This window comes from Panthera uncia, chromosome B1 (assembly GCF_023721935.1).
Source record: "Panthera uncia isolate 11264 chromosome B1, Puncia_PCG_1.0, whole genome shotgun sequence".
Lineage (NCBI taxonomy): Eukaryota > Metazoa > Chordata > Mammalia > Carnivora > Felidae > Panthera > Panthera uncia.
The window spans coordinates 101411950-101439448 of NC_064811.1; the positions used below are offsets into that span (position 1 = coordinate 101411950).

The following is a 27499-nucleotide window of genomic DNA, read 5'->3' on the forward strand; positions in this document are numbered from 1 at the left end:
GAGAGAGAGAGAGAGAGAGAGAGAGAGAGAGAGAGAGAGAGAGAATCCCAAGCAGGCTCTATGCTGTCAGAACAGAGCTCAACCCCAGGCTTGATTTCACCAACTGTGAGATCATGACCAGCTGAAACCAAGGGTCAGATGCTTAACCTACTGAGCCACCCAGCAAACCCCCCCCCACCCTTTTTTATTTTTTAAGAATACTGCAGTTTTAGAAAAACTTCTCAAATCACTTTTTCTATCCGTCATCTCACTTAATCTTTACAATAATCTTGCAAAGTGTGTGTATGTGTGGTAGTAGGAAGGCTTGATTATTTAATGGTTAAATTCCTTTCCCTCTTCTCTTCTCCAGATGTGCAGTAAGTGACTGTTAAGGACCATGTTCTCTACCTCTTTAAAAGTCAATGTACCTAACAAGGTGAAAATACATAGGAGCCTTTCATAAAGACTTCTTGATTGGGGGCTATGGAGTCAGATCCTTCTCATCTCCCTCTTTTTCCGATTAAATCTTTTAAAAATTGACACACAATTACAATTACAAAAAGTGAAGTGCACAAATCTTAAGTGTACATTTAATGAGTTCTGACATATGCATACACCTGTGTAACCCACTCCAATAAAGATTATAGGATGTTTCTCTCATTCCAGAAATTTCCCAATCTTCCCCAATCATTCCAATTGAGTGAAAAAGCTCAAGTTTGACATAGTTAACAAAATTTGCACTAACTTTTAGAGACAACATAATGCATTAAGAACAGATTCTAGAGCTAGAGCCTAGGGAAGTTACTTAATCTCTCTGTGCCTCAGTACCATCACCTTTAAAATAGAGGTAAAAGTATCTACCTCACAGAATCGTTATGAGGATTAAATGAATATCTGTGAAGTTCTTAAACCAGTGTCTAGCAATACAATTCATAAATGTAATAGAATGTTTTATTAAAGACTATAGGTACATGGTACTACACAGATTATAAACTAGTTTCATATAATTTATCTTAGATCACATCTATCCAGTAAAGTAAAAAGGGCTGGCATTATTTGCATAAGCAACCTAAGAGGCAAATTTTTCAGTGGTGATTTGTCTAATGCCTGGGTAAGCACCTGGCAGAACTTGGGACTTGAAACCTGGATGTGTGACTCCAACCCCAATCCTCCTGTTTTGCTTTGTTGGCTAAGGTAGTGCTTTAATCACCTGGCCAGTGACAAGTGTGTGCGATAAATACCAGTCTCTACCCACACATACGCAGACATATTAGAGGATGAACACTGATTTGATTCTCCTACTGCTGATATTGTCGAAATCAGCAATTATTCACGAATAGAGAAATGAGGTGAACAGGTATGTAGTTTGGGAGTGAGAATAATTAAAGAATGAAATAACTAGCTCAATTATATTAATACAGATGCTCACTTCCCATGTTGTGCAATAGGATAAAGATTATCTGAAGTTTCCTGTAAGAGAAGATCTTTCGGGGCGCCTGGGTGGCGCAGTCGGTTAAGCATCCGACTTCAGCCAGGTCACGATCTCGCGGTCCGTGAGTTCAAGCCCCACGCCAGGCTCTGGGCTGATGGCTCGGAGCCTGGAGCCTGTTTCCGATTCTGTGTCTCCCTCTCTCTCTGCCCCTCCCCCGTTCATGCTCTGTCTCTCTCTGTCCCAAAAATAAATAAAAAACGTTGAAAAAAAAAATTAAAAAAAAAAAAAAAAAAGAGAAGATCTTTCAATGGCTGAATTTCTACGCTATGCCTTCAATTCGAACATAAGGACCGTCATGGGGAGTTTGAAAAACTCCAGGCAAATCACAGGCTTCTCTCGTAATGAAGGCTCCTCCACCCAAGCTTGCTATCTTATCTTTGGACTTGAGGTTCAAGAAGAGTGAAGAGTTTTCTTATTGAAGACCGAAACAGCCCACCATGCTCATTGGTTAATCATAAAAGACTTGTCGCTCTGTTTTAGAAGCAAACTCTAGTTTTTGATGAGTCAGCCTGATCCAATTTGTGTACAAAACTGACCACTTCGAACCTCTCTGGTCCACTCACTGTCCACCACCTGTATAGTTTTGTCTAGGACAAAGTGCTCCGCGTAACTAAGGATCAGTAAATGATAGTCAATAATAATGAAATATTAACACCTACCGAGCGTTAAGTATGTGACAGATACCGTACTAAGCACTTTACGTGCATTATCCAACTTCACCCTCAGCAATCCTATGCGTTGCTAACCAGTTTTATGGAAGGGGAAATGGTAGTTTACAGAACTTGCCGAAGGTCACACGCTAGAAAGGTTACCAGAAACTAGTGCTGCCGATCTCAAAGTCTAGAATAGTCACCATTTCACCCAGCTGCCTCAGAAATCTCCCAGCAAAGGGAGCAAGAACAAAACAGGGGAAACGGATACAGGTCACATTTGCCCTCTCGGTACTTGATTCGCCGAGAGCATGACTAGTGGACGCAGGACACCCTGTTACTTCATTAGAAACGCTCAGGAAGGCAGGGAACCCCTCGGCCAAGGCACACTTGCCCTGCAAGACCTTCTGGAAAGAGGCGGCGTCCAGGCGGTCCAGTGCGCGAAACCGCTCCAGAGGCACCGAGATACCCCCGAATCTGTCCGGCTCGGCTCGCAGCACGTCAGCTCCGGCGAGAGCGTCCCACCTGCAACCCGGACCGCCCGAGGCCCGGCGGTGCCCTGCCCAGAGCCTTTCGCCGCGGGTCCGCGTGAACACCGCGCGCCAGAAACGCCCGCTCAGAAATGGCGGCATCTTCAAGTCCTCATGCGACCACTCTTTAGGCCCCTAAAATCAACCTTCCGCCTAGGTCAGGAGCGGAGGTCATTACCATAAATTTTAGAAGAGTGCCACCCATCTATCTCAGAGTTGAGTTAACGTTGCCACTTTCGTAGCGCTTTACCGAAGAGATCACGAAGTCCTGTCCACCAGGTCCTCTCAGGAATTTGCCTGGTTCCAGGAAAGCTGAGGAGAAACTTTTCCACCTGTTTTTAAGTCAACAGACGTTTGTCCAGGAATAGGGAAGGCAGGCAGAGATTTAAAAAAAAATCCTCTCAGGAATTTACAATCTAAATAACGGTTGTGTTTACGTAATCCACCTTCCTTTGTAAAAGTCATAACCTCTTCAGCTTCTTCAAAGACGGCGAGTTCTGAAAACGCTCCGTTCTCCCTCTAATTGCGCTCCACTCTGGGGATTACGGTGAAGGGCGGAGCCTCGTTGACTTCTGCCCCGGAAGTTTTTCTTCCAGAGGAACGCGCACGTTGAGCCGCCTTTGCAGTTGCTTCTTTCAGGCTACCTTCTGATCATGTCTTCCAAGAAGAACAGAAAACGGCTGAATCGAAGCGCAGAGAATGGTTCAACCTCACCCTCTTCTGCTTCCTCTTCTTCGGGGCCCTCGGCTCCTCCTGGGCCAGGCACCGCGGCGGCGGCTGGGACTCTGGTGGTGACCAACTTTTTAGAAAAGGGTAAAGAGTTTTGGGTGGGAGACCTGAGGCCGGGGGCGCAACCTGGGAAAGCGTAGACCTAGCGATGCCGCCGTTAAGATGCAGAGGCTTCTGAAAACTGGTCGAGACATAGGTGTGAGAGTAGCACAGAATTTTGTAAGATGCCCGAAGCCACGCCTACACTGAAGAAGTCAGGCAGAAACGGCTTATCCGTGGCTAAGTCAAGCCATCTCTTCTGTGAATTGTTTTGAATTTGTAAGTTATACTTGAAAAACTTTACTTCGTTTAAGATGAACGACATATTTAACTGCGAAGTTGCTTAAAGCTAGCGAGTATAGGGTATACATACAGCAGAAAACTAGACACCCAGTTCAGTGAAGATGTGGATGCATCTTCCTAAGAGCGTTGTGTCTGTGAGAATGAAAGCCTTTAAGGTTTTTTTTTTCTTGTTAGACAGGTTCTGGTATTTAATAACAGCCATCAATTACATACTATTGTTATCAGTAGGTTACTTATGTCACACATATATCTCATTTAATCTTCACAGAAACCCTGGAAGATAGGTACAGTATTATTATGCCTATTTTACAAAGGAAGAATAGTTAACGTGATTGGCTCCAGGTTCCACAGGTTTACTAAGTGGTAGGCGGTATTTGACTCTGAAGCCATTATCCCAGATACCAGCCCCCTTGAGTTAAGAGAACGGATTTGCCTGAAAAGTTATTTAGTTGGTAAAGCTTCTGGGTTGAAGCTGTGTGTTACAGCTTCGAAAAAACAGATCACCAGCCAACCTGGTGGCAAGATTTTTACTTCTGCCTAATGTTGATCCTAATCACAATCTTAGAGTTAATATGGTGTTTTCAGTTTCCTTTAGGGGGTCAGAGGACAACTTGTTCTGTCCTGCATATTCAACCTCTTTTTTTAACTGGACCCTTTTTTATTGAAATTTAAACCTGCTGATTTCTCTTACATTTTAAATCAAAACAAAAGTTCTACATGTTCTTCTTATCACCACCCTCTCTGTCCATCTTTCATTGCCATTTTTTTTTTTAAGATTTGCTTTAAAAAAAAAAGCTTATTTATTTATTTTTGAGTTAGAGAGAGTGTGTGTGGGGGGAACGGGCAGAGAGAGAGGGACAGAGAGAATCCCAAGCAGGTCTGTACTGCGTACACAGAGCCCGAGGTGGGGCTTGAACCCACCAACTGTGAGATTATGACCTGAGCTGAAATCAAGTGTCAGATACTTAACTGACTGACCCACCCAGGTGCCCCTTAAGATTTGGTTTTTAAATAATCCCTTCACCCAACATGGAACTGTATTTTACAACGTGGAGATTAAGAATTGCATGCTTTACTGACTGAGCCAGCCAGGCGCCCCTCATGCCAAATTTCTTAAATGGAGTAGTCTCTATCTCCTCATTTCTCACCTCCTAATTAGCCTATTTCTCTTTTGGTATCCATTCCATCATTCCATGGAAACTGTCCCTGCCATGGTCACTGATCATATCCATGTTGGTAAATACAATGGACAGCTTTTCATTACTTCCCTTACTTGACCTCTCAGCAACTTTTGGTGTTGTCTACCATTTCCTTTTTCTAAAAATAGTTTAATTTTTGACTTATGTGTCATTAAGTGTTCCTAGTTTTTCTCTGTCCTTTTGTTGGTACGTAGTTTTTCACTTTCCTTTGCAGGCTAATCTTCTACTTGGCTGCCAGATGTTTCAGTTCTTCAATTTTTTAGTCCTGAAACCCTTTTTTTCTCTGTACAAATTTTTCTTGGGCAAGCTCATCCAATGTCCATAGTTTTCCATCTATACCCTCATCATTTTTGTAATTATATTTGTAAAATATACTATTTCTGAGTCTTTGTTCAGTTGTCTTCTAGACCAATACTAAAACTTTGTAAGGAAGTTTTTAAAATATCATATGTAAAGCTTAGTGCTGTTGTAAATATAATAAAAAGAAATTACTGGGAAAATAAATTTAAAAATAGAAATTTTTATTAGATTCAACAGATATGTGATTAGTCTGTCCAATTGTAATAAAAGCTTCTAAGTAAACCCTTGTTTTCTGTATTTATCCTTTCATGAACTGGTAAATAGTTTGCTGATCACACTTTGTATAGCATTGCGCTATACCTCTTCTCTTGGATTTTTCAAAGGTACTTAAAGACTGACCTCATAAACTCCTATTTTCACAACAAAACAAACTCAGGACCTGTTCAATTTTCCATTGTAAAATTCAGAATCCTAGGGGTCATCCATGGCATCTCTTTCACAGATCTCACATATCCAGTCCACTACCAAGTTCTGTTTATCACCTACGTTCCTCTTCTTTATTACCACTGTTTCTACCTTGATCTCAAACACCATCATCTGTCACTTGGACTACTACACTAGCCACTCCCCATTTTTCCCCCCACTGTGCAGCCAGAATGATCTTTAAAAACGAACATCTTGTCATGAGCTTGCTTTTCACCCCTAAGTGATCTTCAGTTGCTGTCAGGAGCCCAGCAGCTTCCTATCAGCCTACTTCCCTGGGAGGTCTTGACCTTCCTTACATGGCCCCTTCTTGTCTCCTGCCACTCTGCGTGTACTCAGGTATATAATTCTTCCTTCTGTCCAGTACTTTTCTGTACAAGCTGTTCTGTTTGTCAGGAATTCTCTTTATTCCCTCTTCATTTAGTTAATTCCTCTTCTTCCTTCAGATCTGAATTTCAACATTATTTCCTTAGAGAAGCATTCTCTGGTTCTTCCCAATTAGATTCCACTTTATAGGCTCTCCTCGCCCTCTTGGTCATTCTTTCATTGTATTAATCTTAGTTTACAACTACAGAATTATTCAGTGATTGTTTAATAACTCCCTCATCCTATTAGATCATAAGCTCTGAGAGGCCAAGGACTGTCTGCTTTTGTTCACTTTGTATTCCTAGTGCCTAACATATTATCTGCCATGTAGGCACATAGCAAATGTTTGCTGAAAGAACAACTGAAGAGTGGATGGTTGTTTGAAATGACCTTTACTGTCTCATTAGTTAATTTGGCACATAAAGTGCTCAATAACGTATAGTTAATAGGGAAAGTGGATGTTGAGGTATATTTTTAAAGTATGGTATTGGAGGAATGAGGACTGTAAGAGAATGTGTGGAGATGTATTAGGAAATAAGGCCAGTGAATGAGAGTTTGAACATGATCTTCATTGGTGATAAGGAGGAAGTGGAGTGTTTAGAGAAGCCTGTGATTTGTCAAATTCTGGTGCATGGTGAATGTGCAGGATAGGATGGAAGGAAGAAGAAAACCTATAGTCTTGCCAAGGACTGGATATACCTGGGAGGTAATTTTCAAGAGGGAAGGGTAATTCATTGAGGTTTAGAAAGAAAGAAGTGATAGAAAAGTGAACACTATTAAGTCATCAAAAGGATTCTTTGGTGTTATTGATGAGTAAACTATGTAAGAGACCTGATGCTCGTAGGAAAGTTGAATTTCTTTTCAGCCTCATATTGTGAAATATGCTTATTTTATAAAGTGTTCAGTACTGTTAATCTTAGCTCTGTGTGATGCTTTGTTTTTCTCAGCTGATGACAGAAAATAAGTGTGTTGTGTAGTTATTTTGTAGTGGCAAAAAATAATTAGATTAGATATACCTCATGATTTTATTTTTATTGACTTTTAAACCCAAAGTATCCTTTTTTTGATTATTAAGGAACACCAATATTAGAGAACTATGATTATGGTCTATGTGTCTAATAATAAATTTTGTAACAAAGTTTGTGACAGGCTGAAATTTCGTAAGTGTTTCATTGATCTTGTGCTGAAAAGTAAAATGCTGTGTAGCCATCTAGTACGTTCACTGATTTCATGGATGTTTATTATGCGACTGCTATATTTGGCACTCCTAGGCATTGGAAATACAAGATGAATTTGACCCAATTCCTGCCAAAGCAGCACATGGTTTAGGAGAAAGTCAGACTGAAAAACAAATGTATATTATGATGATAAATGCTAATATCTGACAGCATTGAGTGCTGAAAGAATCAAAAGAAGGACCAAATGTGTACTTGAGGAGGTGGTTGGGTGGGGGTGGACATATCAGCACATCATTTTCAGAAGTGTCGTCAGCTGGGCTGAATTCTGGTCCCTGTCCTTGGCCAAAGTTGAAAACACAGAATGGTCATTTCGGTCAATGTGTACTTGCCTAAGGAATAAGGCCTGTGTTCCTATTTTATCCATATGTTCCTGGGATTAGAAAAGAAAACTCTTGAATTGCTATCATGTGGATCAGAAGTGGAAATGTAACTTAACCCTCCAGAACCAAATGCCAGTTCCCCAGCTCAAGCCTTTGAATACTAGTAGCCAACTCGACTTAGAATCTGTAGTACAAAGGTCGCTATGCAAGTATGAAAAGCATTGTTGCAGGTATGTGCAGTTCTTAAAAAAGTTAGAGATCATATTTCTTAAAAGATGGAAACTAATACCTACCCCATAAGACATCCTCTTTTAGTTAGCACTCAAACTGTCAGTCAGTGGACCCTTAGAAAGGTTTGGTTTTAAGTCTTTTCATTAAAATAAAGAGTATCGGAACTGTGCTTTCTCCAGAGTATGGTAAGTGCATTCATTTGGTTAGTGGCTAGAAGATTTTAATGTACTCCCAACAGAAAGCAGGCTTTAATTTCAGTAGTTATAAAATAGTATGAAAATAATTTTCTTTCCCTTTTTGGTAGATGACAGAGTTCCTAAAACATTCCAAAATTCCCTTGTTCAACTTGGACTCAACACTATGAAATCTGCAAATATATGTATAGGTCGACCAGTGTTGCTTACCAGTTTGGATGGAAAACAAGAGGTAAGAGTCTTTTTCATTTCCTTAGTTTAGAAAGATTTGTGATGTTTTTTATTTTAGTTTTCAACAAAGTTATAAATGAAAAACTATATTTTAAATGACCCTCACATCTATATAAACTTTTCCTTCCTTTGATATCTATGACTACCCTGGAAATAGTAGCCTCTAAATGTCATAATATAGAGAGAGGCCTTTTCTCCCAAGGTGGTGACACACACTAGCAGCCCTGTCTCCTCCAGTTTGTTAATTGTATTTCTTCATAGAAATGTTGTTTGGGAGTATGAGTGTCCTCTCAAATGTGAGTGTCATCACAAATATGTGATTACTTTTCCTGTTTTCAGCTGTTTGTTCTTATTGTTATTCATTATATTTGAGGCTCGAAATCCAGAACCTTTCCTGGATCATTTTTGCCAGGTTGGTCTTTCCTGCTGCTGGCCTCTGCCTCTGCTATGTCTTCTGCTGCTTGATTAGTCAGTGTTCTCTCATCCAGTGGCGTCCTCTGAAAATGATTTGAAATCTATTAGGTGCTGATGGCACAGTTCTCATTCTTTTCATTATTCTTTTTTATTTTTCAAAAAAATTTTTTTAATGTTTATTTTATTTTTGAGACAGAGAGAGACAGAGTATGAACGGGGGAGGGTCAGAGAAAGAGGGAGACACAGAATCTGAAACAGGCTCCAGGCTCTGAGCTGTCAGCACAGAGCCCGATGCGGGGCTCGAACTCACGGACCATGAGATCATGACCTGAGCCGAAGTTGGACGCTTAACTGACTGAGCCACCCAGGTGCCCCTCATTATTCTTAAAAAAGAAAAAGAAAAAAAGTTCTTCACTGTGTTTTGTGAAGACTATAAATATGTGAGCTCAGACCACTATTTGGAGCTGGAAATCTTCACTTCTCTTCGTTAACATTTAAGTCTAATGAGATCCAGGTTCCCATGAAGCTCTTGTGCCAGCTCCTTCACTACTTCCTGGATGAAGTTTATGTGCCAGGCTTACAGTTAGCTTGTCTTTAGTATTTTTTCCCATTTTCTTATTGCATGTTAATGCCTTTGTCTCTTTTTTGTAAATTACCTTTCAGATCTTCTACCGATTTCACCGTGGTATCATTCCTAATCTTCACAAAAAGACATAATTAAGTACTTATTTAAAAAGTTTTTTGGGGGCACGTGGGTGGCTCAGTTGGTTGAGCATCTGACTTTGGCTCAGGTCATGATCTCACAGCTCGTGAGTTTGAGCCCTGCATTGAGCTCGCTGCTGGCAGCACAGAACCCGCTTCTGATCTTCTGCTCCCCTCTCTCCATGCCCCTTCCCACTTATGCTCTCTCTCTCTCTCTCAAAAATAAGTAAATAAGTAAGTAAGTAAATAAATAAATAAATAAAGTTTTTTGTAACTTGTGTCAGATTGTAAGTCCTTTGGGGGTGAGGACTGTGTTTTGCAGATCCATATACTGAGTTGTGCTTAGTTTTCTGCCTTATAAATTAATGAATTTCTATGAATATTTATTTTCTCATATTTTTATTTCCTGTGTTCTGGGCAGGTCTATACAGCCTGGCCTGTGGCAGGATTTCCTGGAGGCAAGGTTGGCCTGAGTGAAATGGCGCAAAAGAATGTGGGCGTGAGCGTTGGTGATGCCATTCAAGTCCAGCCTCTGTTGGGTGCTGTGCTTCAGGCTGAGGAAATGGATGTGACACTCAGGTTTGGTGTTTTTCTTTGGTGACAATCTAAATGAGTGCTGCCCAGCAGAAACAGAACAAGAATCACAAATGTGAACCACATATATAATTTTGCATTTTCTGGTAGCCACTTTTAAGAAGGAACATCAAGTTGGTGAAATATTTCATTTAATATGTAAGTTAGTCATTATTTCAATATTAATATTTAGTATTATACCAATTGTAAAATTTTATTTTAACTTGTAATAACTATAAAAAACTGTTAATAAGTTATTTTCCATTCTGTTTTTCAAACTAAGTCTTTTTTTTTTTTCAACATTTATTTATTTTTGAGACAGAGAGAGACACAGCATGAACAGGGGAGGGGCAGAGAGAGAGGGAGACACAGAATCGGAAGCAGGCTCCAGGCTCTGAGCCATCAGCCCAGAGCCCGATGCGGGGCTTGAACTCGCGGACCGTGAGATCGTGACCTGAGCTGAAGTCAGACGCTTAACCGACTGAGCCACCCAGGCGCCCCTCAAACTAAGTCTTAAAAAATCCACTGTGTTTGTTAAACTTGCCAGCACACCTCAATTTGGACTGGACACATTTAAGTGCTCGATAGCCACACGTGGCGAGTGGCTAGTGTTCTACTGTATTAGACAGTACAAGCTAGATGAGTGCTACATAATGTATGGACTAGAGACTGTATTGCCATGTGATTAGAGTCTGCCCTGATTTTTTTGGTGAGAGGAATTATTACCGATGTATGTTCCACAGTAGTTTTCATCTTGGATTGCAGTGTAATCAGAGATGTTGTAAAGGAGGGAGTAGATTACCGTGAATAGGCAAGAAATAAGTTTTAATCAAGACTGTTCAAGCAAAGTACCTGATTATATATTTTAACTCATTGATTATTCAATCTAATAAAACAGTTATATTTATTAGATTTTGAAAGTCCCTCATCAAAGACTAATTGTTTGAATCACCTTATCAATGCAGTTAAAGTATATCACTCATTGTCTTGGATATTCTGTTTGCAAGAAACACAAAACATTTTCCAGTCATTAGTTTGATTTTAAAATGTTTTCCTCTCTTTTGATAGTTTTATAGATTTCAAGCTTGAGCATTAGCATATTTTTTTTTCTTATAAACCAGGAAACATTTTTCAGAGAACTTAATAACATTTTAGCAAACAGTAAAATAAAAGGAAGAGGGGAAAGGAAAACTCAGCATGTGTTGTGCACCAGCTGTGTACTAGCACACACACATGCATACACACCTTTTCTTCTCTCATTTAATACTCCGAACATCCTACAAGGTGCCCATATTTATCCCTTTCTTAAAGATGAGGAGGGGAGCCTGGGTGGCTCAGTCGGTTGAGCGACAGACTTTGGCTCAGGTCATGATCTCACAGTTTGTGAGTTCGAGCCCTGCATCGGGCTCTGTGCTGACAGCTCAGAGCCTGGAGCCTGCTTCTGATTCTGTCTCCCTCTCTCTCTGTCTCTCCCCCTCTCACGCTTTGTCTCTGTCTCAGAAATAAACAAACATTAAAAAAAAATTTTTTTTTAAAAGATGAGGAAATGGCCTGGGTAAGAAGTAACTTACCCATTATTTTATGGGTTAGGTAGTAGTTCTACACAGATTAAATGATATTTATCTTTAGAGTGTTTTGAGGCAGTGCTGCAGGTTGCAGGCATCAGTTGATTGGATTTTTGATGATCTAGCTAGTGTGACCTCTTGAGGGCACAGCAGTCTTAGGTGATGACGATAACTTACTATACAGGGACTGTATGTGTTTTAAATGGCAGCTTGGTTTTTACAATTTTATTAAAAAATCTTGTGTTTTAAATGTGGCAGCAGAGCTTAGACAAGAAACTTAATTTCAAGTAAGATAAATTAGTAATTTTAATCTGTGGATCATACCCTTCGTTTGCTTCTGAAAAATTTTATTAGTAAGGTTAGAGCTCCTTCTAGTGGAAGTAATTTTATCTGCACCTATTCATTTTTTAAAAGGAAAACTTAGTATTTTTACCATTCTTATACTCGTTTGTGAATATCTTCTATTCAGAGTTTAATAAATAGAAATGATTTAAATGTAACTGGTTTCAGAGTTCTATAAACAGAAGTGAATTTAAGCATTTAAGGAGATACAATTTCCCGTGTAGTTTATATATACATTTGATTTGAAATTTCCCCCTTGTTCTTTTTTTTCTCTCTGTAAGAATACACAGTCGATTCTCATTCTTAGTGCTAAGTATGTTCTATAAAGTTACTGTGAGTACTGCATTAGCAATGTATGTATATATTTATATTTAATGTTACATATTTATGTTTAAATATTTAATGTATGTTATATATAATAGCATATGCTAATAACGTTACTATATTTAGTGCATATTTAGTATAAATATATACATATACATATCTTACCATACATTATAATCTCAAGACAACTCATTCTGATAGATTTTCACTTCTTTATTTTATAAAAGAGAAGTGGTAGTTCAGAAATGTTGAGTGACTTGCCGGAGGCCACCTCACTGACAGATACCAGTTAGGATTCAAATCTCCAGCTCACCCACGAGCTGCACTTTCTGCTGTACACTGCACTGCCTCCTACCATCTCTGTCATCTTCTTGTTGTCTCTGGACGAATGAAAACAAGAGTTCTTTTTCAACCTCAGCTAGGAAAGTGTTTAGTGACTCCATCGTTTTGCCTGCTCTACACATGTCCGTGAATGACTAGGCAAGCTCTTTTAGTATTGATTTTGGGGTTACAAATAAATTGTAGCAGGTGGGTGAATCTACAAATAATGAAGTTGACACTATTGGTTTTGTTTGTTGCTGACAAAGTGATTGGAGAACAAGGCTTAGATTTGGACCAGAATGGTCTGCTAATATACCTCTTCTTGAGCGAAACTATCACTTTTCCACCGATCTCTGGATGACGTCACAACCGTAGCCTCCTCTGCTGGTATGGGCTACTTACATGCGGGGAATAAGGAAAAATGCACCTATTCTGAGAACTGTCCAAGAACATGTTTCTTCACAAGATTTTTACATGTACCTACTTCCTATACTCAAGCAACCTTTCTGAAAAACAATCATTAGCTGGAAGAAAGGGTTGTCATTTTTCTGTAGGCATGCCCTTTCTCCAGAATAAAATTCCATTACACTATTACTCTCCCTTTTTCTTATTTGTACCTCTTCAGGTAATGTCCTTATAAGGACTTAATTTTCCAGAAAGATAAAATTCTAAATTATAGAACGGAAGTGAAGTAATCTATGAGTAAAAGCCTTTCTCCAAGCTAGGCAATTTCAGAAAAGGGATGGTTAATTTAGATCAGTGTTTTTCAAATGTTGGCTATGACACACAATGAAAAATACATTTCATTGTGATCTAGTATATGTATACATCCACAAATATGGTGCACACATGTACTCACGTGTGTACCTGTATACATGAGTATATAGATGTGTATGAATGTATGTATAAGAAAGTAATGCTTTTCTAAGCAGTATTTACTCTTTCTTTGTGTGATGTACTTTTGACATTTTGTATTCTATTAAAAAAATGCTGGATGAGATTGACTGAAATGATTTCATGATCCACTAATGGATAGTACTCTATATTTTGAAGAACATTGATTTAGGTCATTAGGACACCAAGTTGCAAATCATCTTTTCATGGCTATAAGAAATATCTGAAAAGCATAAATCATTCCAGTATTGTATAAACCATTTCCAGGTGACTAGGTCTGCATTACAACTATGTATATGTAATTTTATATTACGTTTTAGTTTCTGGTGTACTCGATGCTGATTTCTATTTCCCCTGCCCTTTATAGTGACAAAAATGTGGATATTAATGAAGAACAACTGACTGGTTGTCTTCTGAGAAAACTAGGTGAGAGACATGTTTTAAATAGTTTTTTAAATTGTAAGAAGCAAGGTAGCAGTAAATAAAGTAATGTGTCTTTGAAGTCTTATATAGATCATAGTTATCTTCAACAGTGTGGAGACTGTTCTTCTCAATGAATTAATGTCCTTTAGAGATAGGGATTTTTTTCTCAATTGATTGGTAGTTAAGCAGTGGAGAGAATACATGATTTGTCTACGGACAAAGTCAGTGTTAGAACTGAGACTTTTAACCCTTGAGCTCTTGGTCTTTCCTATGAGAAATGTTACCTTGAAGTATCAGGCAGGTGTGCCATTTTAGGTGAGTTTATTATTAGATATGGAATGCCTGGCTATGTGTTGACGAGTTGATAGGATTCTAGATGTATTGAGTGTGGAAGATTGTAAAGAGTTATCTTGTCCTTCTGTCTCTAGATAGTGCTCTATCAAATGGGAATATTAAGTTGTCTCTTTTTTATGGCAATTATTTTATTAGTATGATTAGTCTTTCAGGTAGTTTTATTAATAGATGGAATAAATTGCTATTTAAACATTAAATGGGTAAAAGTTATGCTAACATATATTTTTAAAAAATTATTTTCTAGATGGCAAGATTGTTTTACCAGGCAACTTTTTGTATTGTACATTCTATGGACGACCATGCAAGTTGCAAGTGTTGAGAGTGAAAGGGACAGATGGCATGATATTGAGAAGGCCTCAGAATGACACTGATGCTCAAAGAATGGCCTGTGAACAGTCCAACATAGACACCAGTACCCTGGATGTAGCCTTACAGCTGAGCCAGTTAGATCTGGAAGAGCCTCGGGATCCAACATCAAGCAGTACTCCTTGCAAACCAGTAGATGACAGAATGATAAGTAAAGCTAGTGACATTTTTTCAGATGTTACACAGAGTCCTAGGGACAACAGTGGACTTGAACTAGCAGAGATCATAGGACTTAAATGTAGTTTTGAATTGGCTAAAGGAGGAAATGAGCAACTTGTTAATGAAGAGAGATTGCTAAAGTCAGCCTATGTGGGAACAAAGCACAACACTGATACTTTTTATTTTATTTCTTCAACAACGAGAGTGAATTTTACAAAGATTTGTACAAATTCAGAAGAGCAAGACAACCAATTCAAAGTAACTTACGACATGATAGGAGGCTTAAATAGTCAGCTGAAAACAATTAGAGAAATAATTGAATTGCCTCTCAAGCAGCCTGAACTTTTCAAGAGTTACGGTATGATTCCTTCAGTGTATTGCACCCAGAAGTATTAAATTCGAACTAAAAAGCAGTTGGCTCATTCCACTTAAATAATAATTGTTCACTTTCTTTTCTTGTTTTTTTTTCCTGAGTAGTAGGTATGGTAGGAGGTGTGAGTTGCTTTGGGAGATGCCGGTTAAACTGTGAGCTTTTTTTTCATGCTTTATCTCTTTAGATTGTAATGTGAGTTAGCTGCAGCCTTGTATCTTCTAATTGCATACTTCCACAATTGTTTATATTGGATCTAGAATTGGTATCTTGTCATTCTAGATGAGCTGTAATGACCAAAGAAGTAAACCAAACATTCAAATATGTTGGGTAAAATTTCTTTGTTAGGAAATGTAGCTGTGTGCAGATCTCTTTGCATTTAAGCAAGTGGTTAAGGGAGTGATTGGCTCCTAGGAAACTCAGGGATTCCTCTGTATGGTAATTGCACAGATCCTCTGCATGTATTTGATGCCTACCATCTCTTTCTCTGCCTTTTCCTTTTTCATGAGTCTATATATAAATATGGAATGAACCCTTGGATCGACATTTTGCTAGTAATCTTTATATAGTCTAAGATGGCTAGTTGGATGAAAATTAAGATTGATGGCTTGTTTTGGATGTCCTTGTTCTTATCTGAGCTTTGTGTTCTGATTATTGAACTGTGCTGTGTGGGATGGGACATAGCAATTTTGTGGATGTCCAGCCAGTTTTTCACCAGTGTGCCTGGCCTCTCTCAGGTCTACTGAGAGAGAAAAAATCATTTCTGGAGATCAGTGTTTGGGCCAGTTAGTACATTTTGAGGGGAAGGGGCAGGGTCAGAAGGTCTGACTCTTACTTTAGTTTTGTGATACAAGGTAAATTTACAACTCATGTTTGCAATCATATGATAACACAAGAAACCTAGTAATGTTGAATACAGTCTTCTTTTTCTTCTAGGAATTCCTCCACCTAGAGGAGTGTTACTCTATGGCCCTCCAGGTACTGGGAAGACCATGATTGCTAGGGCTGTTGCTAATGAAGTAGGAGCCTATGTTTCTGTAATTAATGGTCCTGAAATTATAAGCAAGTAGGTGCATAATTCAATAGAATAAACAGTTTTATTAAATACTTCTTAAATGTGTTTCAAAAAAATGACTGCATAGCATTCCCTCTGGATATTCATATGTTGAAATACTTTAAATTTGCTTTTAATTGTGTATAAAAATTAAGTTTTGAAAATAATTTTTGAAAGTAGTTTTAAGTATTCTGGAAATATTTGAAAAGTCAGATGAACTTTTAAAGACGAAACTTTAAAAACAGTAAAAGTTGGTCCTTAAATGTATTTTATTTGTTACAGATTCTATGGGGAGACAGAAGCAAGGCTACGTCAGATATTTGCTGAAGCCACTCTACGGTATTCTTTACATTTAGATGTTTGTAATTAGTAGTCAAGGATATTGTAATCAAAGTACGCTTACTAACACTATATGAAGCATGAAAGAACAGTACAAAAATAATACCGATAGCACTAGCAATGATTGTAAATCTAATGAAGTTGTATTTAATGTATTTTTATCTAATATTGTCTTGAAAGTTTGATAAGTGAGTTACTGAATTACATAAAGTAGGAGAATTAAAACAGATGGTAAGTCAGGTGATTTTGCTTGAGCATATAAATGTATGATTTTCTTTCTTTAGAATACCTAGAGTACTTAGGCATATCCAGTTTATCTAGTTGCCTTAGTAGATTGTATCATAGTAGCCCTTTATGCTTAATTTTTTTTTTATTATAGTTTGCTTCAAAGAGACAAATATGTTGCTCTTTAGAAACAGTTCGCTTTGATTATTCCTAAGTTTAGGCTACCTATTGCATCGCAATGAGTGTAAGAGTGTGGTGTGTAACATGGTCTAATGTAATGTTATTTGTAATAAGGCTGTCTCTACCACTGTTTTGGTTTTTAACTTACCATAATTCTACTCTTGTCAAAGGAACTTTCATATTTAAAGTTTTTTTTCCCAGAGACAGCAGATGAAAAAAGTAGTTGGTTGTCCCAATACTAAAAATTTGAGAACCAGTGGTATACCTTATTATGTAGTATGTTTTTGTTGTTATGTTCCTGGAAGTTGAAGCTTTCTATTGTGAGAGAATTCACATCGTTTTATGGGAGAACTCATCGTCTTGAGAGTTCTTTTTTTAATAGGCTAAAAAAAAAAAAGAGAGGGTGAGCATTTGGAATTTCTTTCTTTTTTTAATGTTTATTTATTTTTGAGAGAGACACTGTGAGTCGGGGAGAGGCAGAGAGAGAGGGAGACACAGAATCCAAGCAGGCTCCAGGCTCTGAGCTGTCAGCACAGAGCCTGATGCAGGGGTTGAACCCACAAACCTTGAGATCATGACCTGAGCCGAAGTTGGATGCTCAACTGACTGAGCCCCCAGGCACCACCCCCCTCCCCCGACTTTTTTTAGCGTTTATTGGAATTTCTATTCCTTGGACTTTACACCTGCTTCAAGGGACATCTCTGGCCTCATCTTCTGAATTGTTGCAATCATAACAATTTATTGGGCATTAGCAGTCAACTTCTGTTTGGGCATAGACTCATGAGTAGTAGACTATTCTCAATAGTCTTCTCTTTATTGAGTTCAGATCTGTTAGAACAATTAATCTAAGGTTTTTCATCCTATTGCCTTTGTCTTAATATTATTAATTAAAGCCCTAAATTTGATGCATTAAATTTCCTTTTTTTAATTTTTAATTTTAATTCCAGTATAGTTTGCAGTATTATATTAGTTTCAGATGTACAATATAGTGATTCAGCAATTCCATATATCACCCATTGCTCAACAGGACGATTGTCCTCCTTAATCCCCATCACCTATTTCACCCATCCCTCTGGTAATCATCAGTTGTTCTCTATATTTAAAAGTCTGTTTTTTAGCTTGTCTCCCTCTTTCTCACCCTCTCACTCTATTTTTTTTTCCTTTGCTCATTTGTTTTGTTTCTTAAATTCAAGGGGTAAGTGAAATAATATGGTATTTGTCTTTCTCTTACTGACTTATTTTACTTAGTATTATATTTTGTAGCTCCATCCATGTCATTGCAAATGGCAAGTTCTCATTCTTTTTATGGCTGAATAATATTCCATTGTGTATTAATACCACATCTTCTTTATCCACTCGTTTATTGATGGACACTTGGGCTACTTCCATAATTTGGCTATTGTAAATAATGCTACTGTAAACATAGGGGTGCATACATACCTTTGAATGAGTATTTTTGTATTTTTTTGGTAAATACCCAGTAGTGTGATTGATGGATTGTAGGGTAGTTCTGTTTTTAACTTTTTGAGGAACCTCCACAGTGACTGCACCAGTTTGCATTCCCACCAGCATAAGGCATGAGGGTTCCTTTTTCTCCACATCCACACCAACGCTTGTTGTTTCTTGTGTTTTTTATTTTAGCCAGTCTGACCAGTGGGAGGTGATATCTCATTGTAGTTTTGATTTGCATTTTCCTCATGATAAGTAATGTTGAGCATCTTTTATGTGTCTGTTGGCAATCTGTATACCTTCTTTGGAGAAATGTATGTTCATGTCTTTTGCCCATTTTTAGTTGGATTATTTGTGTTTTGGATGTTGAGGTATATCAGTTCTTCTTATGTTTTGGATAGTAACCCTTTATAGGATATGTCATTGAAAGTATCTTCTCCCATTTAGTAGGATTGCCTTTTAGTTTTATTAATTATTTAGTTTGCTATGCAAAAGCTTTTTATTTTGACGTATTCCCAATAGGTTTGTGTTTTTTTTCCCCTTGCCTTAGGAGACATATCTAGAAAAATGCTTCTTTGGCCAATGTCAGAGAAATTACTGCCTGTGCTCTCTCCTAGGGTTTTTATGGTTTCACATCTCACATTTAGGTTTTTAATTCATTTTTGAATTTATTTTTGTGTGTGGTGTAAGTTTCATTCTTTTGCATGTGCATTTCAGTTAAGAATTTAAGAGTACTCCCTTTTAGTTTTGTAATTGGAATGGATTGTATCAAATTTAAAAATCATATGTATATTAAAGAATTAATTTTACTTGTTTTTTTTCAGGCACCCATCAATTATTTTTATTGATGAGCTGGATGCACTTTGTCCTAAAAGAGAAGGGGCTCAGAATGAAGTGGAAAAAAGAGTGGTAGCATCACTGTTAACACTGATGGATGGTATTGGTTCAGTAAGTATAGCACCAGTATTGATTCTGTGTAGGAAAGGGTTGCCTCTTAATAATATGTACGTAGTAGCAAAAACTAACAAATATGTCTGAGTTTTGGGGTATTCTAGGATAGGGAAAAATATTAGCCATAAAAACTAGAGGAAAGACCCCTAAAATAATTTTCTTCAGCAGAAATCTTAGTAACTTCTAGGATAGTATACCTGCACTGTATACTTTTTTACCGTATAAAATAATATACAATGATGGATTTCTTTTATAATAAATGATTTAACTTAAAAACCGGAAGCGGGGTGCCTGGGTGGCTCAGTCGGTTAAGCCTGTGACTTTGGCTCAGGTCATGATCTCACTGGTCACGTGTTCAAGCACTACGTTGGGCTCTGTGCTGACAGCTCAGAGCCTGGAGCCTATTTTGGATTCTGTCTCCCTCTCTGTCTCTGCCCTGCCCCGCCCCCACTCGTGCTCTGTCTGTCTTTTTCAAAAATAAATAAACATAGGGGCGCCTGGGTGGCTCAGTCGGTTGAGCGTCCGACTTCGGCTCAGGTCATGATCTCATGGTCTGTGAGTTCCAGCCCCACGTCGGGCTCTGTGCTGATGGCTCAGAGCCTGGAGCCTGTTTCAGATTCTGTGTCTCCCTCTCTCTCTGACCCTCCCCCGTTCATGCTCTGTCTCTCTCTGTCTCAAAAATAAATAAACATTAAAAAAAATTTTTTTTAATAAATAAATAAATAAATAAATAAATAAACATTGAAAAAAATTATTTTAATAAAATAAAAAACCAGAAACAAAAATCAGTAAAGAAGATTTAGATATATTTTAGAGGATTTTACTAAGAAATTTCATGATTAAGTCTTGAATACTCATGTACAAATTGATTCTTTTAGGGCTTTAAGTTTGACAGTTGAAAGGAAATAAAGAATAATGGAAAAATATGTTTGTGCAACATTTAAATTTTTTTTAATTAAAAAATTTTTTTTATGTTTATTTTTGAAGAGAGAGAGAGAGAGAGAGAGAACGCAAGCTGGGGAGGTCAGAGAGAGGGAGAGAAAAACCCCAAGCAGGCTCTGTGCTTTCAGTGTGGAGCTGGACATGGGGCTTGAACTCGTGGATTGTGAGATCATGCTCTGAACCGAAACCAAGAGTCAGACACTTAACCAACTGAGCCACCCAGGTGCCCCTGTTTGTGCAGGGTTTAAAAAGAAGCTACCCATGATAGATTCTCTATAGATTCTCTCTATAGATTTTCTGATAGGGCATACACTTGCAAATTAATAAAGACTGTGCTGCTTGTGAAAGGAAGATCCATAGATGTAGAAGCAGGAATGAAGAAAAATTCTTTCAGACTCCTGACAGCCATTTACCAGAAGAATACATTTCTTATGCAGGATTTTTACATAAATAACTCGTTTTGTAGAGTCATGTTAGAACCAAAAGAAATTTTAGAAATCATGTAGTCCCAAGTCCTCCTTTTGCACATTGCAAAACTGGACTGTTAGAACTTTTTGGTTTTTACTACTTGTTGGTAAAAACTAAACATGTGAAAATAATGTGAAGGTTGGGTTTTAAGTGTCTGTTATTTGCTAACATGCGTTACAATTTTAAGAGTAACAGAGAAGAGTTGAACCTGGAGGAAGCTGGATGACCACCTCGTTCTCAGTCTAGGTGCAATAACTAGGTGTGATCATCCCAGGTTTGGTTCTCCATCTTTAAAATTGGAGAGTTCAGTGATGTTAGTATGTTGGAGGTGGCAGGGCTCTGAGGACTGACTCACAATAGCAACACTCATGAGAGACATACATAAACTGGGATGCCAGTTTGTCTATTTACAATAAGAATATCATCATTAAGCCAACCAGATATCTTTGTTTATGGTTGAATCTTTTCATCTTGAAGACAAATATGTATGGAGAGCTGTATTATAATTAGAAGAGTTTTTGGGTAGTATAAAATCGTATGGAAGGCTTTGTGTTGGAGGATCTTAATTACTATGTCATTCTGCTTTCTCTGCTGCTAGAGTAAGTCTACTCTGGACTGATGTTCTTGTCTATGGGCAGGACTGGAAGCATCTGACACTGATGTTTTAGTGTGAAAATGCTTAAGGGCCTGTATTTATCTTCTAGATTCATAATTCATAGATTTTATTGTAATCCATGCATTTTCTGTTGGCACATCCAGTACAATTGAACAGGTTGAGTTTTCTTACTTTCAATCACGTTTCAGTTAAACTTGTATTACACTGTATCATCAGAATAGAATGTTGGATAACCTCACAGGTGGCTGATCATTATGTTAGTTTTTTATAATTTGTTGTTTTAAATTTCATTCCTGGGCCCCTGGGTGGCTCAGTTGGTTAAACATCTGACATCGGGTCAGTTATGATCTCATGGTTCATAGGTTTGAGCCCTGTGTTGGGCTCTGTGCTGGCAGCTCAGAGTCTGGAGCCTGCTTTGGATTCTGTTTCCCTCTCTCCCTGCCCCTCCATTCATGAAGATGGTGAAGCTTAGATGCTAAAAATGGGAGAGACATCACTTACTATAGTTGGAAAGGTAATTATTGGAAAACTTTCTAGGTGAGGGAGTATTTAGGCTGAACTTAGGAAGATATGGGATGAGTAATAAAAGTGTAACAGGTAGGACTGAGCAGCCTGGACAGTTAGATTCATCTGATCTACAGAGCCAGTGCCAATATGTTTATTACTTTTATAAGTAATGATATTTATTCTCATTTTGTTAGGAAGGAAGTGAAGGACAAGTGTTGGTCCTTGGGGCCACAAATCGCCCTCATGCCTTAGATGCTGCACTTCGAAGACCTGGACGATTTGATAAAGAGATTGAGATTGGAGTTCCTAATGCTGAGGATCGGCTAGATATCCTCCAGAAACTTCTTCGAACTGTACCCCATTTGCTCACTGAAGCTGAGCTGCTACAGTTGGCAAATAGTGCTCATGGGTACGTTGGAGCAGACTTGAAAGCTTTGTGTAATGAAGCAGGTGAGTGTGCTTTGCTACTGTGAGTCTGTATTGATGGGCTTCATAAAGCTGGTTTATTTACATGCTGATAATTTACGTCATATATCTTAATGGAAATAGGTAATCATTTCTAATTATATATATATTGAAAACTAGATAAGTCAGAAAACTGTTGAAAACAAATAAAAATCATGCTTAATCTTCTAAAGGTAACCACTATTACAGCATACATCCTTTTATACTTTTCCTAAGTACACATGTACACACACACACAGTATCAGATGCATTAATGGCAGTTTTGATGATGACAATATTTATTGATATTGTGCTGTGAAAATTAGGGAGAAGTGCCTACAAGAGGATCAAAATTTTCCTTATGGTGAAGCTTTGTATTTCTTGAATTGCCAAAAAAGTACTTAGCAAAACCTGGAATTCTGTGCCTCAGAGTATGTGATGGTGATATTTAAGTCTGAAAATGTATAAGGGCTGTTATTAATCAGTTGAGTCTTTGACTCTAAGAACTTCACCATGGCATAACTGTATTTACTTTGAAAGCCCTTAAGACCTTTTGACATTTGTGTAATTTTTCAGAGTAATTTTAACTATGAAAAATATTCAAATCAGGGCAGTTTTTATAAGGTATTGAAATAAGAATATATTGAGAAAATATGTAATAGTTTTTTATTGCTTTTGTTTGTTTATTTTTTGGTCTCAAGAGGTTGTGTTTATTTTCTGGTAACCTCGAAAAGCTGGGCATATACCTCAAAGCATCTCTGGTGTGCCAGTAATCTTAGGTTCCTTAAATTTATTCCCATTTCTTGTGCGGGCATATGTTTTCTAGGTGCTTTTATACTTTAGAAGGAATTTTTTCATTTGTTGTACTCTCTCATTCCAGTTTGTGACTGATCCAACGTTTTCAAAAGGTGTTTTAAAGAAAGTTTAGCCCGTTTACATACTAATGAAAGAAATTAAATTTTTAGTTGGAACTTTAGTTAGAGTTTTAGTATAGAAATATGGTAACTTTTACTTTCACATTATTGATTCACACTTAAATCTAAGGTATTAGGCTTTTAAGACCCTTCCATTAGTCCTTTTATCTTTCTAATCTTGCTCAATATTGCAGGGAAGAGAATATAGAACAAAACAGGTTGGAAAAGAAAACTTGGAAGAGTTATTTAGGGGTCCTTGAATATCTTACTTTTGGTGGAGAAAATCAGCTTTTATTCTATTTGATCATTGTCACAATTTCCATGATAGAGGATGCACAACTGGGGGAGACTAAACATTCTTTTGGTACATTATGGTCTAGGACAGATCCCTTTCTATCTAGTTTCTTGTGCTTCACAAGAAATGGTGGGTGTAATCATGGAAGTGAATTCCCTAGTGATCAAGAAGCAGAAGTGTCAGTGTGGATAACTTTGCTTCCTTTATTCTATTAGGTTATAATGAAGAGTCTGAATTACTATGTAGGCATTGCTTTGGACTTTCCCATCTCGACGAGGATTCATTCTTCAGTATCTTTTATCAAGCATTTTTTTTGACTTTCTAATACATTCATGCATTCTAGAAGGTTCTGGGATTCTTGTTGTCCAGAAACACACAATATGATAAAGGAAAGGGATTTGTGAACAACTACTTAACACAGTGGGATATGTACTCCTAAAACTTTGGAGAATGTAGTAACTTCTCCTGTGGGGAAAGGAATGCTGTGGTTATATGATTTAAGTTTTAATTTCACAAGTTAGAATAGTCCAGAAATTAAGTTGTGTCCTGAGACATTAAAGGGAATTGTGATAATGTAATTTACATACATACAGATGTAAATAGGACCATCTGCTTTTGTAGGCTGTGTGGTACCCCCAAGAACTTCAGGAAAATGACAAGAAGATTTGAGAGATCTGACATTACATTTAAATGAAATGTAGGTTTCATACATTTAAATGAAAAAGTTGTGAAAGGGTCAGAAGGTGGGATAGAGAGGGGCCTCCAGCCTGAAGTTATGTACATATGTATGTATGTATGTATGTCTGTATGTGGGACATATGTGGTACATACAAACAGTAAATAAATATTAACTTCTGTTAATGTGACTTAATAGTAATTTCAAATTGTAAGTATTGATCTTTTTCCCTCCAATCTAGCAACCAATCGGTTTATGAGAAAGTAATTTTTAAAAGATTAGCATTATAATTAGAGTGTAGGGAAAATATGTGGTTTTGTGTATACTGCCTTAAATACTAGTGTATGTTGTGTTATGTAGCATCATTCCTTACCTAGCAGAATAAGGTTTAAGAACAGTGTACTAGAATGTTTTTGCAACGTGTTTTTCTAAAGAGGCAGGGGATATAGTAGAAAATGGATTTTGAGGGTTGGACAGACTTTGGTCAAGTTCTTTGCCTTATCTGAGTCTTAGTTTTCTCCATTTGTAGATTGAGGGGGTTGTGGTAGATGGTATCTAAATGCCCTTGTAAATATGACATTCCCGAGGTAAAAGGGAAAACAAGAAAGAAATGGGGGTGGGGTGGGGTGGACCAACGAAAGGATAGGAAGGATTAGAAAAAGGAAGGGGGAAAATAATAAAGAAATAACCAAGTTACTCACTAAATATGGCCTGGCCTCATTAACTGCTTTCTTCATACATCTGTCTGGCCTTTCTGCCCTTCATTGTCTTCTCTTTTGTACCTGTTTGTCTGAATAACTGAAACTTAAGTGATTAGTTGGGGCTTTCTCCGATGGTGTTCTTAGAAATAATGACACAAAGCAGACTAAGGTCAGTTGTGAAGTTAACTGTATTTTCTCATTGAAACAGTTTTATAATTTCTGACTATGGATTTGGCATGAGTAAATTATAAATTTGGCTAATAGTACAACTCAGAAGGAAAGATAAAACAACTCTAAAACTCAGCGTTAAAAATAGTAGAATTATACTCCAAGTGCTATAGAATAGGCATAAATGTGTCCCACATATTGAACACCCAGGGGTATTCCCATATATTACAATGTGTATATTGAGCATAGGAAGAATAAACCCAGCTGTATGGTAAATTTGAACTACTTAGTTATAAATAAAAAGAATTGAGCACTTAATGTATCCTACCTAAATTTAGAGGTTATTAGAAAATAATTTGAATGGGTTTCAGTCTTTTAAAATGACTACTACCTAGGGAAGTTTGAACTGCTTTTTTTTTTTTTTTTTTTTTTTTTTTTTCAAACATGTAGTTTCCTTGGGCAAATAGAAGCAGTTGCAATCATTACATTGATCTTAGAATTATACACAAAGTGGGGCAACCAGGTGGCTCAGTCAGTTAAGTGACCGACTTTGGCTCAGGTCATGATCTCGCAATTTGTGAGTTCAAGCCCCGCGTCAGGCTCTGTGCTGGCACCTCAGAGCCTGGAGCCTGCTTTGGATTCTGTGTCTCCCTCTCCTTTTCATGCTCTCTCTCTCTCTCTCTCAAAAATAAATACAGGTTAAAAAAAATTAAAAAAAAAAATTATACACAAAGTTAGAATCACTGTTTTTATATAAAAATTTTTATTTAATGTTTATTTATTTTTGAGAAAGAGAGAGAGAGAGAGAGAGGGACAGAGCATGAGTGGGAGAGGGGCAGAGAGAGAGAGCGAGACACAGAATTCGAAGCAGGCTCCAGGCTCTGAGGTGTCAGCACAGAGCCTCACCCGGGGCTCAAACCCATGAACTGTGAGATTTTGACCTGAGCTGAAGTCAGATGCCCAACCGACTGAGCTATCCAGGTACCCCCTAGAATCACTGTTTTTTTAAAAAAGAATCAAGATAATACCTTAATATTTGGAGGTAGTGTTAATAATTGCTGGTACATAGTAAGTGCTCAGTAAGTATTTGATCTGATAAGAGTATGTGAAAGCTGGGAGACTTAATGAGAGTTAATCACCACCCCACTCCCCTTGAGTAATAAAAATGTTTATTAACCTGATAGTTGAATCAGTTTTGTTTTTAAACACCTGTGAGATTCATCTCCCCGTCTCCTCTATTGCCTTCAGAAATCCCTGTCTGTGCTGAGGAAACAACTCCATGTGGTTATTGCTACCTTTATAAGTAGCAGTAAACAAAGTGTTCTGTGAATCCTTAAATAACTGCTGCTATTTTCTTGAAATTTCCAGTCCATTTTTGACTTCCCACTGACAAGCTTTCTTAGCTGTGGCTCTGGCTATGGACTTTATATTTTATTTAAAACCTGTGCTTTTCAGGAGGCATTTTCATTATTTACCAGTTGTACTGTGCTTAAGTGGACAGCTTGAGAATGTCCACTGGCATAGCTGGGAAGTAAGGCACTTTAACTTCCAGATTTGTGAGAACAGTGAGAGAGTCTAGCTCCAGGAGATGTATTCATGAGTACATAGTTAATTTTGTCTCTTTCTATTATGTATTCTTTTCCATGAAATCCATATACATTTCATATGTCCCCACTTCAGGACGGATCACTTGGAGCAGAGGTTCTCAGATTTTATTATATATCAAAATCACTTGGAGAACTTAGTAAAAATTGGTGGGTGTGCCCCACTCCCAGAGTTTCTGATTCAGTCCTGGCCAGTGCCTGTGAATTCTCACAAGTTCCCAGCTGATGCTGTTGGTCTGGGGACTACATTTTAAAAGCCTCTGACTTAGGACATTGGTTCTTAAGCCTCATTATGCATCAGGTTCACCTGGGGAGCTACACACACACATTCCCTCTCCACATTTAATTAAGGGAAGTAGAGAACTGGAGCCAGTATTTATGTTTCCCAACTGATTTTGAAGCAGCCAGTTTTGTAGTTGCCTGTGAGCAAGTATTCTGAATCATTTAGGCCAGTGGTTCTCCACTTTAAACCTGTGTAAGAATCATGTGTAGAGTTTGTTAAAACACACTTCTGGGCCCTATCCTACTAGTTCATTAGGTCCAGGTGGGACCCAAGAATTTGCATTTCTATCAAGTTGTAGGTGATATCATTGCTGTGAGTCCAAGGGCTACCATTTGAGAAGCACTGATCTTAATCCACCAACTCTCTGACTTTTTGAGATTCTCTGTAACTGGTTAAATAACTGGGTAAATTTAGAGACTGTAAATCTCTGACTACCTCTGATAGTGTTGGATTTTTCCCACAGTTTTTATATGATAGTAACGTACTATTCCAAACTGTATCAATAACTCTCACTCTAGGAGAAAATAAGTGTCCAAATTTGTCTTGTAGGTATGTATAATGGTTCTGAATAAAACTTAAAAATGACAATTCT

General features: G+C 37.7%; 2 protein-coding genes across 7 annotated transcripts in view; one reads left to right on the plus strand and one right to left on the minus strand.

The window, feature by feature from the left end:
• The window catches only part of NUDT6 (nudix hydrolase 6), a 44547-nt gene extending 41573 nt beyond the window's left edge, over nt 1-2974 (minus strand). The window contains exon 1 of one of the 4 annotated variants that reach the window (XM_049631139.1): nt 2902-2974. Coding sequence is in view for 1 of the 4 variants with exons in the window: in XM_049631136.1 (XP_049487093.1) it covers nt 2516-2753 (238 nt within the window). In the remaining 3 variants the exon portion in view is untranslated. Of the gene's footprint in view, nt 1-2515; nt 2857-2901 lie in introns of those variants that run through there. The other 3 variants (XM_049631136.1, XM_049631138.1, XM_049631137.1) reach the window with 3 other exon arrangements.
• Nucleotides 2975-3251: 277 nt separating this feature from the next.
• The window catches only part of SPATA5 (spermatogenesis associated 5), a 360927-nt gene continuing 336679 nt past the window's right edge, over nt 3252-27499 (plus strand). For 2 of the 3 annotated variants that reach the window (XM_049631141.1, XM_049631144.1), the window contains exons 1-9: nt 3252-3464; nt 8164-8285; nt 9822-9979; nt 13787-13845; nt 14441-15079; nt 16028-16157; nt 16428-16484; nt 19163-19286; nt 22017-22272. In XM_049631141.1, the coding sequence (XP_049487098.1) occupies nt 3305-3464; nt 8164-8285; nt 9822-9979; nt 13787-13845; nt 14441-15079; nt 16028-16157; nt 16428-16484; nt 19163-19286; nt 22017-22272 (1705 nt within the window). In that variant the 5' untranslated portion in view covers nt 3252-3304. The other variant, XM_049631143.1, reaches the window with a different exon arrangement.